The 15,944-nt window shown below is 32.0% G+C and overlaps 1 protein-coding gene across 1 annotated transcript in view; it reads right to left on the bottom strand.

The window, feature by feature from the left end:
* LOC117337232 (calcium-activated potassium channel subunit alpha-1-like) overlaps positions 1 to 15,944 on the bottom strand; it is a 101,357-nt gene that overhangs the window by 7,660 nt on the left and 77,753 nt on the right. Inside the window, exons 16-24 of the mRNA XM_033898109.1 lie at positions 14,716 to 14,887; positions 13,128 to 13,181; positions 6,275 to 6,437; positions 5,720 to 5,944; positions 5,235 to 5,436; positions 4,603 to 4,701; positions 4,007 to 4,137; positions 3,392 to 3,586; positions 2,631 to 2,801 (exon numbers count right to left, since the gene is read on the bottom strand). Of these exons, the coding sequence (XP_033754000.1) occupies positions 2,631 to 2,801; positions 3,392 to 3,586; positions 4,007 to 4,137; positions 4,603 to 4,701; positions 5,235 to 5,436; positions 5,720 to 5,944; positions 6,275 to 6,437; positions 13,128 to 13,181; positions 14,716 to 14,887 (1,412 nt within the window). The remainder of the gene's footprint in view (positions 1 to 2,630; positions 2,802 to 3,391; positions 3,587 to 4,006; positions 4,138 to 4,602; positions 4,702 to 5,234; positions 5,437 to 5,719; positions 5,945 to 6,274; positions 6,438 to 13,127; positions 13,182 to 14,715; positions 14,888 to 15,944) is intronic.

The raw sequence follows: 15,944 nt of genomic DNA, 5'->3' as shown, positions 1-15,944 counted from the left end.
TCTTGATTTAAACTTGTCTTTTCTTTGTCGAAATAGAAAAATAGAAAAGAGACAATTTCTTAAAAACTTACGATCTCTTCATTTTTATCAACATTTAAAAACAAATTCAGTATTTTATTTAATTGTACGCATTGGTTTGTCAAAATCGACATCGTATATATATCAACAGGCGCCCTTCCTATTCGTGTGCAGAGTTAATTGCTCTGCGTTTTTGGTAGCATGCCTTTGCTTAGAAATGATCGTAAACTCTAGAAATTTAGTTATAAAAACATACTTTCTTGAGAAATGAGGCAAAATAAGACAGTATGAACATAAAATTTACAATCAATCATCTATTTAACAATGCATGCACATTTAAGAGTTAAAAAGTCGATGTTTGTCCTTGTTAAATGTGATTATATGTGTAAACAAATCAAATTAATTAAACATTGTAAATATCCATCCATGACACTAAAACAAATTATAACACCTAATGATAAGTTGGTATGTTATTTATGAAACATAATGTGTTAAAAATCAGCATTTCTCGAAGTAGTCGCATTTTTAGTTTAGTTTTTTGTTTATTGCAGGCCGAAAGTTTAGTTTGCCAAATCGAAACGGGTAAACCCATGCACTATGGCTTCGAAATGCATGCACTACTTCACGCTATCTTTGTTCATGCGTTAAATTTGTCTCCGATTATTCGCTTTTCGAAGAATTTCTTTGAACACGCCATGAAATGATGTGTATTTGTTGACAGACATTTGTAACTCTGATTATATCAATTGAATAATCATCATATCTTAGGTTAATATGTTTGGTTATTGACATATATATTTAATATTTGTTTGTTACACTAACATTTAAACATGAAATCTTTTTGTTTAAAACTAAAAAAAAAATTAAGACATTTCTCTTCGTTACCACAAAGAGCTACTTTAAGTTTACAGTTATTTTAGGTAGAATATTTCTCATTTGATACATATGTTAAATTCACATACTCGAAAATAAGAGTCAGGCATTCAGTGAATATACAGCTGATTTATTAAATGAAACCACCAATAAAATCATTTAATTTGAAAATGGACACTATATAAAGGAACAAATTTTGAGGATTATATCACAATTTCATTATCTCGCACATTATTCCATTTTTTAAAGAACAAAGTGTTATTATGGTCAATTGAAAAGAAGACTAGTCTATTGTTTATTTTTATTCAATACCAAAACTTTTGATTTGACATATTTATTGTCAAACTTAGGACAAAGAATCAGACACAAGTTATACCAACTTATACCTTACGCTTTTGCCACCAGACAAGAGTTTAGGATTCTATATTCAAAGTGGGCAAATAATCTATTGCACCCGAAGATCATTATCAGGACACTGTTATCGATGTTCTTCTTTGTTTATGTTAAAAAGATGTATTTCTACGCCGTGGTTTGATATTGAACTGCATTTTTTGACCGGAAATGTTTGTAGATTTTTTTTAAGTCAGATAAAGTAGTCATATATTTGGGATGTACAAGGATGGGAGAAAGTGAAGAGTATAGGGTGGATACTATTGCTAAAACATTTCATAAAAGCAAAGCGATTGACAGAGTTGTTGCCCTTTATGAACAAAAAGTCAACAAACTACATTAAACAATCCAGATTTACAAATAAAAAGATATAAATCATCTATCAATGTTGTCCTATTTGGCGTTTCAATAACGTTAGCGAATATCATAACTCCCTGATAAAAATGCTTACAGTGATCATGTACATTGTAAACATTGTATAACTTATTTAAGCTCTTAAGCAAATTTTGTTGTACAATCAAATAATTATATAACTTTTAAATAACAACTGGCAAATTGTATAATCATATATACTCATATCTTTGATATTTTGGCGCGAAAAATGTTTTTAGAAGCTCCAAAACATAAAATTTTTAGCCTCATCGTGAATCATCGTGGATGGAATCAATATAAGTGATGTGTATAGATAACATACGATATAAACTGCTAAGCATAAATAAAAAGGGTATTCATTCATCATAACCTATATATAAAATATTATAACAAATATAAGTGTATAAAAATATGAATTTGGGCGTGGTTTTCGAAAAACACCTTGATATATACAAAGACCTGTAATCACATGAATATATTAACAACGACGGCAGGTTTTACTAATATAGCTATTTTTACAGACAGTTACATTTTAAAACATACTTTTTTATTCGTTTTTCGTATAAACATTGGTTTTCTTTTTGACAAGATTTAATGATAATTTGTTTTCCATTGAACAATAATAATTAAACAATAAAAACCGAAAACAAAAACGTATATAATTTCATATACACAGGTTAACAAAGAAAATTGGATGAGGTCATGGAGAAAGAATACCAATACTGGTTTTTTTTCTTTATCTTTTTTTGTTTGTTGAGAAAATGCCACTAAGAAAAATACAGTTATATATGGAAAGATCTGCATGAGCTCCAATATGTGCAAAAGATGAAATGTTTAGAAAAAACACACGATGACAAATACGACGATGTATGAAGAAGAAAAAAGTGACAGTTAATAAAAATGTTATGAAAATTATTTTTGATAATGCTAAAGATAAATATACCAGATTCTTTTTCATTGGCCTTGTCCGTCCTTACCTGATCTGTTGGGAGAAGGGCGAAGTCTTCCGCAGGGTTGGTGATCACGTAGCGCTTTGATGAAGGGCTAGATTGACTATCACTGGTATCACGAAAGCGATACAGACCTATACATAATATTCCATGATTACGTAACGCATTCACGAACAGGTCGCCATAGTGACCTTCATCCTGAGAAAGAAAGAAAACATAACATAACAAAATTAAACATAAGATCATTAATGAACCGAATTAAAGAACAATTATAGCAAACAAGTGTTTTCAGTTCTAAATTATAAATAATTGTTTTCTAACTTGCATTTGATAAGGGTGTAGATTTACTGTGGACTAGAGTCCATTGTTTGGTTAAATGTTACTTGTCAATATGAATATACATGCAGAATAGCATATTTAAACATGACTTGACTTTTTCAATGGCACTGGAAACATTTTTTTCAAAAAATCATCAAACGACAGCAATCATTTTAAGCCTTGACATTCCCAGCATATATCACAGACTAGATCGTCAAATGGTAAAGTGTACCGGAATATCTAGAAATAACAGTTTTCTCCCTTTAATTAAGAAACAATTTCTGCAACAGTCTCAACATTGTCCGATATAAATACATTGGTATACGATTTGTCTTATTTGGACGATTTCTGGAAGCATTTTCGGGAAGATTAATCACGAGTTCTTCAATCGAAATCTTCCAACAAATCTTGATTATACATGTATACCAAAATCTAGTACAGTTTCAATTTTAAGTGTGGATAATACTCACTCCATATGCAGCTAGGGGTCCATCGAACAGGGAAACCTGGGCGACCCGGCATCGATCGCGATTAGACAGAACATTTGGAGTACAGTAGCCTCCCCTCATTCCTGCTCCTTCCGCAAGGATCTGTTCCAGCTCGGGCGTGGCGCCACCTGTGATAAGCGTCCGGATCAGCGTCAAGGCATTGTCATTGAAGTAACTCTGTAATGAAATAACAAGAAACATTACTTTAAAAGATCAAACAACGTCATGGTTTGGATGTTTGGTGTCTCAGTAAATATGAAATACATCGAACAAATGATTTCAAAAATAATTTCCCGAGATTGCCTCAGCCTAGAAAGAAACAACCATTTCACATTTTTTTCAGCATGGATGCTAGTTTATATAAGACTTTTAAGAGAACTTAGTGATTAACGCTTTATTTATTAACTTCAACAATATTTACTTACATATTAAACTCTCAAAAATAACAACAACAAAAAAATACCAACAACCTATTAAATTCAGTGCAACTAGGCATTTATTAGACCAGAATATCATATTTAAGCACTTGAAATTCAATTAAAGAAAATAATGCAAAAGAAGATAGAATATTATTCGACTAGACATTTCTGATCTTACCGTACTCATTAGAGAATCGAGTACACTGACTGCAAATGCCGTGCCACAGGCGAATGGCTGTGTCATGTACAACTCGGTATCCGGGTCGTCTTCGTCGTCCTGGTCGAGGAACTGCACATTGGAGTCGTTCGCTATAAAGGCAAAATTTTAAAACATTAATACTGATTACATATTGATTATTGAATCACATTTATTCAGAAATATTGGTTTCATGCTAAGCAGGTAGGCATACAAACAAATATTTCATTTCTGAAGGAAATAAAAATAATAGTCGATACAGAAGTAAGACAAGGTCTCACAGATACAATATACCACAACAATGTAACAAAAATCGTTGAAGCATATTATGAAAAATGTTAAAGAATCAATTTTTTACTCCTTAAATGCTTTTACCTGTGATAACACAGGTCCAAAGAAAAAACAAATAAATAAACAAAGGAAATATTTATTCTAAATTTGATCACGAACAAACGTATGAACAGTATAAGCTCTCTTCTAAAACTAGTATCATCCGCACATAAGAATTTTGTCCCGTATCTAATTCTGAGATCGGTTGACCTAGTTTTACCACCTTTTGTATAGCAAATAATACTGACCTAGTTCAGTGATAAGCGGTACGTTGGAACCACATACGGATCCTCGTCGAGCCATCTTAGCCGGACTACCCATTGGCGAGAAGCCAGGAGGAAGGAAGCCTGGTAACATAGCACAAAGGCAACTTTTTTGAAGTATTGAATGGAACTCACCCTTTAACATTTCGAGAAGTCAGCTTAATAGCTTTCAGTAATGCAGAGGTACAACATACAGCTGGGTCGTCCTTCTAGGACTCTTCAGTGATATTCACTTACACTTTAAATTACTTTCAGATCAGATATACATCGAAGACTAGAATGATGAAATACATCCTTGTAACTGTAATATGTATTGTATATATCAAAACAGGCTTTCATTATGAAATGGTTCTGAGTAGTAATCCATGGCAATGGACGATTAGCCAATTTGCACACCTTACTGAAATTCTTAAACTTAAGTGTTAGTTTATTAAAATGGTTAAATAGACCAATCCCCATAAGATCAACGTTGTCAACAGAACATAGTCAAAGAACTTGCTAAAATTTGGTGGTCGTCAAAATTATTTCACATATACATGTTGTATAATAGTGCGAGCTTTCGTTATTAAAATTCAAAAATTGTGAATTTAATACGCGACCACTACAAATAGACTTACCTGCACCTGGCTGAGCGGAGGCCTGCAATAGTCCTATGCTATCGTCAAATGTCATGGCTTTGATGTTAAGTGAACATAAAATGGACTCTTTGTCAACAAGGTGAGGGTCGTCAAGGTTCTTATCCTTGGCGGAGACAATCACACACATATCACAGAGGTTCACGTTCACAGCCCGTAGATTTGCACGGTTCAAAGGAGACCCCTACCAAACACAAATACAAACAGTTCAAAGGAGACCCCTACCAAACACAAATACAAACAGTTCAAAGGAGACCCCTACCAAACACAAATACAAACAAAGGCATTAATAATATATAATTGAGCCTCCTTATCTCGAAGTCAATGCGACCTATGCGACCTAAACATTCAAGATATTCCGAATATTCGAGGTAACATTATTTTCCATTTTTCTGAAATAAACTATGTTTCTAAAATAAACTTCATTGGATATTCCAATGTTAATAACTCGAAATCCAGATACTTACAGGTAGAACGGTCAGCTTTGGGAAATTCTGTAGAGTTTTCCACTCCCTCCTAAGGTAGTCTAGATTGCCTACTATCACAACATGTTTGAGCTCTGCATAATGAAAGTTACTGGCCCGAAGTGGCATCACCAGGTTCCTCATTCCAATAAGTGGGGAATTGGCGTCCGCGAACAGGCAAACTACCACGTGATTACACAATACTGTCACAGAGGCCTTGTCTCGGTCCTACAGAACATAAACAAAAACAAAAAAATATTACCACCATTTCTGAGGGAATAAGATTCTTTATTAAGATCAAGAAGGACAAAATAATGTACAACTAACAAGTTTCCAGAGATATTGTAATTCTAGGTCAGACCAGGGCGGATCTACCATATTATCTTTGTAAACTTACTATAAAGAATGATTTAGTTCAACGCTCAACGTTTCCATTACCTTTCTGAAATATGAATAAGGAAACACTGGAATGACTCCAGAAGACAGACATTGATAAGCAATAGCAAAACAAAAAGTTTTTACGACTTATACTCAAAAGTCAAAAGTAGTCGTATATACCATCAGGGCATCTTCCAAGGGTCGCGCTTGGCACCAGTGAAACATTCCTGTAGAGTCAAACTTGCGCGGTTCCTCGCTTGGACCAGCATCCTTCGGCCAAATAGAATCTTTACCGCTGCTGTTTTCAAGTGGTGGGAGCGTAGCTTTACTTGGGCTTTGAGGCCTGATGACGCAAACACAATAACCAGTGATACAGCGAGAATTGATTTGTTACTATATCTCAAATATGGTTTTACATATGGTTAATGTCCTTAAATTCAGAAATATTGCAAAAGTATTAAATCAGATTAAAAATAATGGATTTAGTAGAATGACATCATAAGATTAATTCAATTTATTTGATTATTTTATGAAGTTAAGAACTGGTCAGGTCTAAAACTGATTACATTAGTGTTAATATTGCATTGAATTGAATAAATGGTGACATATAAGTGACCGAGTTTGAGGACATTTACCATAATCACATACAGGGAAAGTGATATTTAAAAAATATTTGTGGTTGTGCTTTCTACATGTACTGATAAAGGTAGGGATCGTAAGACAAACTTTTATAACAGGTTTTACTAACCATAAAGGAACTGTACAAAATCAGAAAATTAATAGTTTAAAAACTTAAGTGCTTCAATTAGCTTTCTACAGTAGTGTTCAAATCATAGACAAAAGAACCAATGAAATGAACATTCAAAACCTTTAAAATGTAATTTCAGACTTTGATAATTGCTTTTGTCAAATTACTTTCCTTTTATCATATAATTAATGGAAGAGAAACAAATGCTACACGCGATTGCAAAGAGTTTACTTATATTAATTTCTTAAACTTTAACGCATAAAGAACAAAAGAACACAATGAAATATTGAAAAGTCATGCAAGAAAAGATACATTCTTCTCTAATGCATAAAATTGTAAAAGTTTCATTCATGCATCTACGTATGTGACATTAGGTATGCTCTGACTGTGCAATAAGGACTCATTGATGCAAAAGGTCTGCAGGTATTATTCAAACTCGGTGAAAAATAAGAGGAAAAAAGAACTACGTACTGTATAAAAAAAACTAAAAAAAATCAACCAAACCTTGAAAATGACATTCCTTAAACTATCAATCAAATTATTCAGGCAGGTAAGTATAAATATGAATAGACTTTGACACATTGTATATTGTACGCTGCACTGGGCATGTGTCTGCTGATGGCGACAGATCTAGAATGTAGTCACCGAAACGTCACGGTTAAATCCTACACTGGTTGTGATATACCAAAGTCTATTCACAAAAATTCTCGAAATGTTTGGTAGATATTTGCATTCAATAATGGAAAAATAGTCAATTAAAATAAATAATAAAAATCATAAATATATATATATATACTTATATATATCATACATTCTTCATGCCCTGCAAAAGTCACAGCGTATGATCCACTAATTTAGCTAAAATCACAATGCCATAAGAATTATCTCCCTTCAAGCGACCATTTCTAGCCCGAAAAACTGTTAAAGACTATACAATTTGTTCATTTAACACAGGCATATACTGTATACTACCAACCATGAATTGATTTTGGATGGTAACTGATTCTTATTTTCTCGAAATAATACATAAGTGGATTTTTGTGTCCTTTTTGGTCGCCACCTTTTTTTCCTAGATGGTATTTTTATCTGTTGATAATTGAGATTGTGTATTATTGTGTAATAGTTTTAAAAACATATCCTGATATTTCAAGGGTTATCCTGGATATTCTAGTATATTGATAAATTGACAATCACTCTAACAAATTTTGATAGTTATTATGTATGAAAATGTATACTTGCAGCATCTTTGGATAAAAACTAAGCTTTTTTTAGCAATCAGTGTAGCAGACATCTATTTGGACGTTGCATAGCGAACACATATAATTGAATGTAGAATAAGTTGTAATTGGGGTTTTAACTAATATACACTGGATATATTCGATAGTAACCCATTTTTAATATGAAATAGTACATTCAATTAATCACAGTTAATCGCTTAAGGATAATCGGGCTCTCACATGTCAAAAAAAAAAAAAGATAATATAAACACTTTTTAGAAAAAATAATAGCATGCATGTATAAATATAAATTCATCCTATTAACGCGTTTGTTTGATAAAGAAATTACGAATTTCAATATTTTTGAAACTTCTGGATCACAATAAATTTTACTGTTATTTCTATTTTCAATAAAGATTATACATTCAGAGAATGTCCTATTTCTCTTTGTTATTTTATTTTGAGTACGTTTTGTAGTTGGCACTATCTCTACAGAATGCATCCATATGTTTCATATAACTTTTACAACAATACATTGGATATATATGAAACTGTTCCAGTGTATGAGTAAAATTGAAATGGTCATTCCTTTATCATTAATTTGATGATGTATTGTGAAGATATAAAATTCTAGCATCAGATATTAAGGAAATAAACTGCATGCATAGATACCTATAGTTTGTGTTCACAAAGAAGACAGACATAATAGAGTATTGTACCCATTGTTGTGATATGACGAGTTTTTACAATCAATTAATAATCTAAATTATTGATGAATGTGATTACGCAACATATCACAAATAGTATATGATTTTTTTCTGATACCTATACCAGGGTTAAAGGTTTTATATTCATGAACTCATTATTTCGGATTTCTCAATAAATTTCAAGAAAATGACAAGCAAATCAAAATTTAAAAAAAAATTCACAATGCTGACCCCGTTATGGATAGAAGAAAAAAATAATTGGGTACAAAAGAAGAAAAAAAACAGTTTTCTGTTTCAGATTCAATATTTAACACCAAACACAACATTCTGCCACAGAAAACTTGAATTCGCTTACAGTAACAGTAAATACGAATGTACCAAGCTCGTCACGAACAATTAATTAATGGGATTTCTTTTTATTATCTTGAAAATGTCATGAAAAAAATATTCAAAAATATGATCCTTTCAAAGTATGAAAATCATACTGGTGTTGACAATTTGAATCTGATACAGTAAAACAATTTGCTGTCTGGTTTTGAGCAGACGAGAAAGAATTAGAAGAACGGTATTATTGTATTGTGCATGTGACAAAAACTGGACATGTCAATCATCCAGCAAAACTGGACAACGGCCGTCGATATCTTACTCTTTTGTCTTTGACCAGAGTGTCGCTAAAGCCCTGTCGGTCCAATGTACAATAGAATTGTTATTATTAGTCAACTAGAAGTATATGATATTAATTATTAACACAATCTACACACTGTAAATGAAATACACATGAATATTGAATGGAAAAAAAAATAACGATCGTGCCGTTTTAGCAGAATGCTGCAGGCACGAAATCAATGTTTGTCTTGGAATAATTTTGTGATTGAACATTTTTATGTACTATATAGTTGTTAATTTTCACGGTGCTAATACTTCGCGGTAGTCCAAGTTGGAGCTAGTTCACCGGTTTAAATTTCATTCAACACCACCTTGTAAACGTATGCAGCAAATATTATATAAATATAATATATTTGGTGGGTATAGATTTTCGCGCTATACTAAAATTATCGGGAATATAGCAAAATAAAATCTCCAAAAATATTACCGACTTTACAGTATGCAATCAATCTCATAAAACGTAGCTTATTCACAATACATCAATGATATGTATAAAATGAGGAAACACTAAAACAAAACAAAAATGGAGTATGATTAATAAATAAAATTATATAAATTGACAGCTTGATTTGCATCATGATATGATTAGAAACTATTTCCATAACGCACTTTTATTGGCAAAATACATATTTAATTTCAGTTCATTCACGAATATCCAAAACAAACATTTTTGAAATAGTTACAAATCCCAGTAAACAAATAAACCTGGCAGTAAACAGTTGACTGCTTTCAACATTTTGATCAAATTCCCCGTGCTCTTCTCATTAAAACATTCAATCTCTCAATATTGAATAATAATTTTTGACGTTGCCTTTAAAACTCAAGTACTTACATAAACATAAGTAAATTTAGAACATGATTATGTTGACAGACGGACACTCGGATGTTGTCAATAGTTTGTCATTTTCCTTAAATCTATAGCATAAAATAATCCCTTCCCCCTACATGCATCATAACTCTGCAGCATGTCAAATAATTCCAAAATTGATTGGCTTATATTCATTGATATACGTCATCAAAATGGGAAAAAAAATCTTTATTTTCTTTAAGGTATCCTGAAGTATATCATCTAGTATGTATCAGTATATACTATGAACACTATAGAATTATTCTATATACAACATGTGATATATTTATAAACCATGCTAATATCATGCTTTGTTAAGTTAATAAGTTGTCTACACTACTATAACAACATAGCCGTTTCAAAGTGATTTAAAATTCATTATCCATGGTTGAAGTAATAATAATTAACACCAACGTGGTAACATAAATTTCATCTAATCACATTTAGTTTACAGCATCCGTCGAATGCACTAATTATTGTCTAGGCTATCATCAGCATCATCTATCTAAACAAAACGATCATATCCTCACACTCAGCCAAAACGATAAATCAAATTACTGAAAGTACTTAAACGACTGTTAATCACTTTGTCGAAACGGCTCGCCTACCTATCTAATGTTCAGTAGTAAGTACTGAATCATGTCGGCAACTGTCAAACCTATCTCACATAATCCTCATAAGTTCATAATATGTCAAAATTCTTAACGACTTCGTCTACTTATTTGCATAATTGTGATATATATTTATCAAAATCCATCTACCTTGCCCCCGCCCCACCTCATTGTCAGTAGTATTAAGGTTTTCCAACACCAGAGGTTACTAGCTAAATGAATATATTCACGATCTAACAGTAAAATCTAATTTCACAATACCTACCCACAAAAATGCCGAGTAATGAAGAATTTGTTTTTCTATAAGAAGTCGTTTACATGACAGTTTCACATTTTATGCCAAATAACTACTAATGTTTTTTTTGCAATCAACATTAATATACTTGTCCAACAGTTGACAAAATTATTTCGTTTTGAGTTATCTGTTGCACACGTGAAGGAGACATTGTTGTTATCTGATAAGAGTCGTAGCATTTGTGGTAGGTAGTGAGTTCATGAGGGAGTGATATCTGTTAGGGGAAGACAGATTTAAAAATACATCTCTGAATACCCATTTAGGTCACTCTTTTTCCGTTTCTTTTTTCCTTTTTCTTTTCTAAAACAACAACATCGAAATCTTATAGTTTTAAAGTTTTCCAATTTCAAAGTGAAAATTCCTGTAAATGAAGTATTGGGATGTTCCTAGTCCCATGCCCCGTTTTAACTTACATATATAACGGTATATATTTGTTGACAAGTGTTGCCATGAAGGATAGCAGATTTACATACATATGTAACATATCCGTCCGTACCGACTAGTATATACGTTATATATTTGCAAACATAAAAGATCAGCTTTCAAATATCCAACATAGTCACAAGCTTACAACATATCTATGGAAGCAGCTGTATAACATATTTATTTTTCTGTTCTTAAAACTCTGATAACACTCATTTCCAGTTACACTGGACGATACTTTCCAGTTCTGCAATATTGAAACAAAACTATTTATATAATAGAAATCAGGTAAATAAAATAATTCTTAATATAAATCAAAACTAATGAACACATTGCTTAGAAGATTAGATTTCCAACAGCCAATTTCTGCGTTGCCCTTCTAAGATGCTATCAATCACATATACTACCCTAAAACAACACCACAACACATTTCAGTTTGCCAAATACTAGCGTTTAGCGCCAATGTCAGCCGATAATTACGTAATGATAAATTTAATGACAATTAATAGATAGTTCTTGGATTCAGATACAAAAAACGTGCATTATGTGTTTTTTGTTTTTTGTTTGCATATTTTTCTTGTAGTTACTTATCTTTAAATAGTTAGTATTGAAATTTTAACTGGATATAAATCTAACTTCTACTGACGAAAATATGAGCGATCGTCCAAATGCTGAATTGCACATCAAGATTTCTAAGAAATCCTATCTGGATCCAAGACTTAATGTTTGTCAATGCAAATTAAAGTATACAAAATAACGTATACGTCCAAACCACACACATACAGTGTATATATAGTTTCTGTTGGGTAGCATGCCATTAGTACCAACATAATTAAATTAAGATTCCGAGTTCCTTCAGATGCGCGTGCAGTCCGGGTCTAAAGATGGAATTATAGATATCTGCTATATCGAAATGAAGCTTAAGGATTCCACATACAACGTAATCATCATCCATCTTAAACAGAAACAATTTCACTTTTCCAGACGTAGCAATTAATGATTAAGAATGGTTTCTACTTATCTGAATCAGTATTTACTCTTTTTGTGGGAAATTAATTTGACTAATTGGTTTAGTAACAAAATGCTCATAGGCAATGCAGATTAATGTACCCAAATATGAACATTGAAAAAATGCTTTCAGGGTTTGCACTCTCTGAAAAATCATTCTAACTTGAACATGTCGTATAGGACTTACACTCTGACAAAATAACTTACAGGCTACACGTTCGTTTATATAACGTTTTAGCTGATAGCAATGTTGTTTCAAGTATACTTCAGGTTTGATGATTCAAAGTATATCGAACTATAACCACATTTTGCAATAGAAACTTTTAAAGTGAAAGGGATGCTAATTGTTTTATTCTTTGAGAAAATAAGACTAATTATTAAATATTCAAAATATTTCTGCTGAATTACGGAAAAAAATGAGCGGTAAATCCTATACATTTCTTTTTTTCATTTTCAACTTGAAATCAAAAACTATAACTGACTGACATGCAGAGAATGGAAGACATTTTACATAGCAAGTCTTGGCCCTTTTATGGAGGCGCTTTTTGTAGATAGCTTCTCTCCTCTAGAAAGGGAGAATGAAAATAAATTCATAACTTTCTCTTCCTTCCCTTCATCATCACTGAAAAGATTTCCAAACAATGGTTGAAAATAGTACTTCTGGCATATCTAGCGTTGGATGTTTCCTCTTGTACCATAGAAAGCGATACAGATGAAAATATCGGTACTATTTTTTTCAAACTTTAGTTCATCCATTGAATAAAATCATCTCACTTTGTTAAACAAATATTCTAAACACTAGAATTATGCAAATGTCCTTGAATTCTGATATCTCACTTACATTAAAATAAAACCGATTAAACGGTATGCAAATTAAACATTTGGGTTGGAAATTATTCTCATGAGGAATTTCAAAATAACTCCATTGTTTTTTTGCGAATCAAATGCAGAGGAGACATGTATCAAAATTCAAGGACAATACGAAAGTATTCTAAAATAACTAATTTATTATTTCATCGACATCGTGCGGTTAAAATCATTATGAGTGCACCAATATCCCCATCATAACACATTCAATAGCTTGATAAAAACATTTTTGTATATAGTTTGAAGTATGTTTGAGAACAATGTCGAAATCGAACAATTCTATGAGTTAACCTTTGTTTGAAACACAACAAAGTAGACACTCTTTGTATAACATTGATTAAATGCATTCAAACCATGCGTTGTAAATCATGCGAAGTTAAATCAATGTATTTGGGGGGAAAATCCCAAAACAGTGTCTACAAACGTGTAATGTGTTCACAAAAAAATCGTTAGATTTATGTCCACAATTTTTCTTTTTTCTTCACAAAACCAAAGGATCGCTATCCAAGTGATTTGTGAGTAAACATCCCATAAATGTTTTCATTGACATTACGTGATAGCATTGCATTGATGCCATACACATCATCATCTGTTCATTACTATTCCACTCATATGGAAAACTATCTATTAAATCATATTTTTATATATATGCGACCTCATCAATGTTGGTTGCGTAGTCTGCTAGACGATAAAAACAATTACTTTGTTTAGGAAATTAAAACAATTACTTTGTTTAGGAAATTAAAACAATTACTTTGTTTAGGAAATTAACGATAATGAAGAAATGAACTACAAAATATCTTTGTCCTAATAATTGGAAGTCATGTCCTTATTAATTGATTCACATACATCTAAATGGAAGAAAACAATTATCACATTATTATCATATCATTCCGATAATTACATTCATTTGGGAAAAAAGCAGGGGACATCTAAACAAAAAAGATCACTATGTGTGGACAGTACAGTTTGAACTTTTAAAGGTGATATCAGTTTAATAAAGTCCATTTATTTCTTGTGATATTAAAACTGTACACAAGGGGAGATACTTTGGACAGGATGAAGGTGTGATAAGGTCGTCAGAAGAGCTGAGATTAACCAGAAACAAAACAAAAGTAAGACTTTAACCGATTGGAAGTCCTGAAGGTCACATCACTCACAGAGGGCGTTGAGTAGTTCACGGGAATGAGATTGGGAAGGGGCGGGGCAAACTGTGATTGGCATAAACTTACCCAGCAGCAACTGAAGCAACACCTCCGCCGCCTTTATCTCCACCTCCCCCTGCGCCTCCGCCAACTCCTCCTCCTCCTCCTCCTGCAGCCGAACCCCCTCCTTCACCTAGTTTGTTCTTCAACGCACTTCCCGACATTTTACGTTCCTTCTGTGTAAGCATTGGGTTAGCGGCTGTTTACAAGAAATGTCAAAATCAATATCGTTTCATTTTGTGTATTCATTTAATTTTATCTAATCGAAATATAATGGCATGAAATATTTAAATAATCTAGCTTTTTTTTAATCTTCATTCCTTTCAAATTCTAGAAAATGATTACAGATTTGAACGTCCAACTGAAATAAAAATAATATGGAAATTTTACAAAAATTTCAAAGAACAGATACAGTTTTGAACCAAACAAATCTCAAGAAATAACATATCCATTCAATTAAAGGACTAATATTTATCTATAGCGCCATTGACAACTTAATCACAATAAAAATGTACATTTCAAATCAGTAATTAAAACAAAGTATTTAAGAATATGCCAGTATATGCTGATAACGTTTATCAATATAAAATGCGCGCACACAAGAACATCAACGATATTGTGAAATGACTATTATTCAACATTTAGATTATCTATAAATGTATGTTCTGTAAATATCTAAAAAAAAATAAAATAAAACAAAAAAATCTTAATTTGACAATTAGTCTCAAATAAGCTTACAAGCAATTCAAAAACTCAGTAGATTATTCCTTTGCCGCAGTATGATGTTAAATGTTTAAATTGATCATGACTAAGTGCTTCAGCAGATGAAGTAACACGTTTTTCATTATGTAAACAAAAAAGCGTCTCGTATTCGCCGATTGATTAAATAAGACATGCCAAAATCAATGCTAGATTTATTGCCGCATGAACCATGCTCCATGATTTTGATAAATGATTCAGCTTCGTATGCATAATCTACCTTTGGGACCAAACAAGCAGTTTTGACGAAAAATGACTTTGCAGGTCAATTATTGCATTTATATACTGCCATCAGCAATCAACAATCAATGCAAATATATTTGTAACGCTTTCACTATGAAAATGCTCTATTGCTTAATTTCGCGATATAAGCTTTCTATTTATAACGTCGTTTTGGAAAACAGTTCAGCCATGCAATTAAATCATTATATAACGATTTTCTGCCGAGTTAAAATACTTCTTTTTTAGGAGATTCGAAAGAAATTCAAATATTACAA

This window comes from Pecten maximus, chromosome 1 (genome assembly GCF_902652985.1).
Source record: "Pecten maximus chromosome 1, xPecMax1.1, whole genome shotgun sequence".
In the NCBI taxonomy this organism is placed as follows: domain Eukaryota; kingdom Metazoa; phylum Mollusca; class Bivalvia; order Pectinida; family Pectinidae; genus Pecten; species Pecten maximus.
This window is presented reverse-complemented; position numbering and strand designations above follow the sequence as displayed.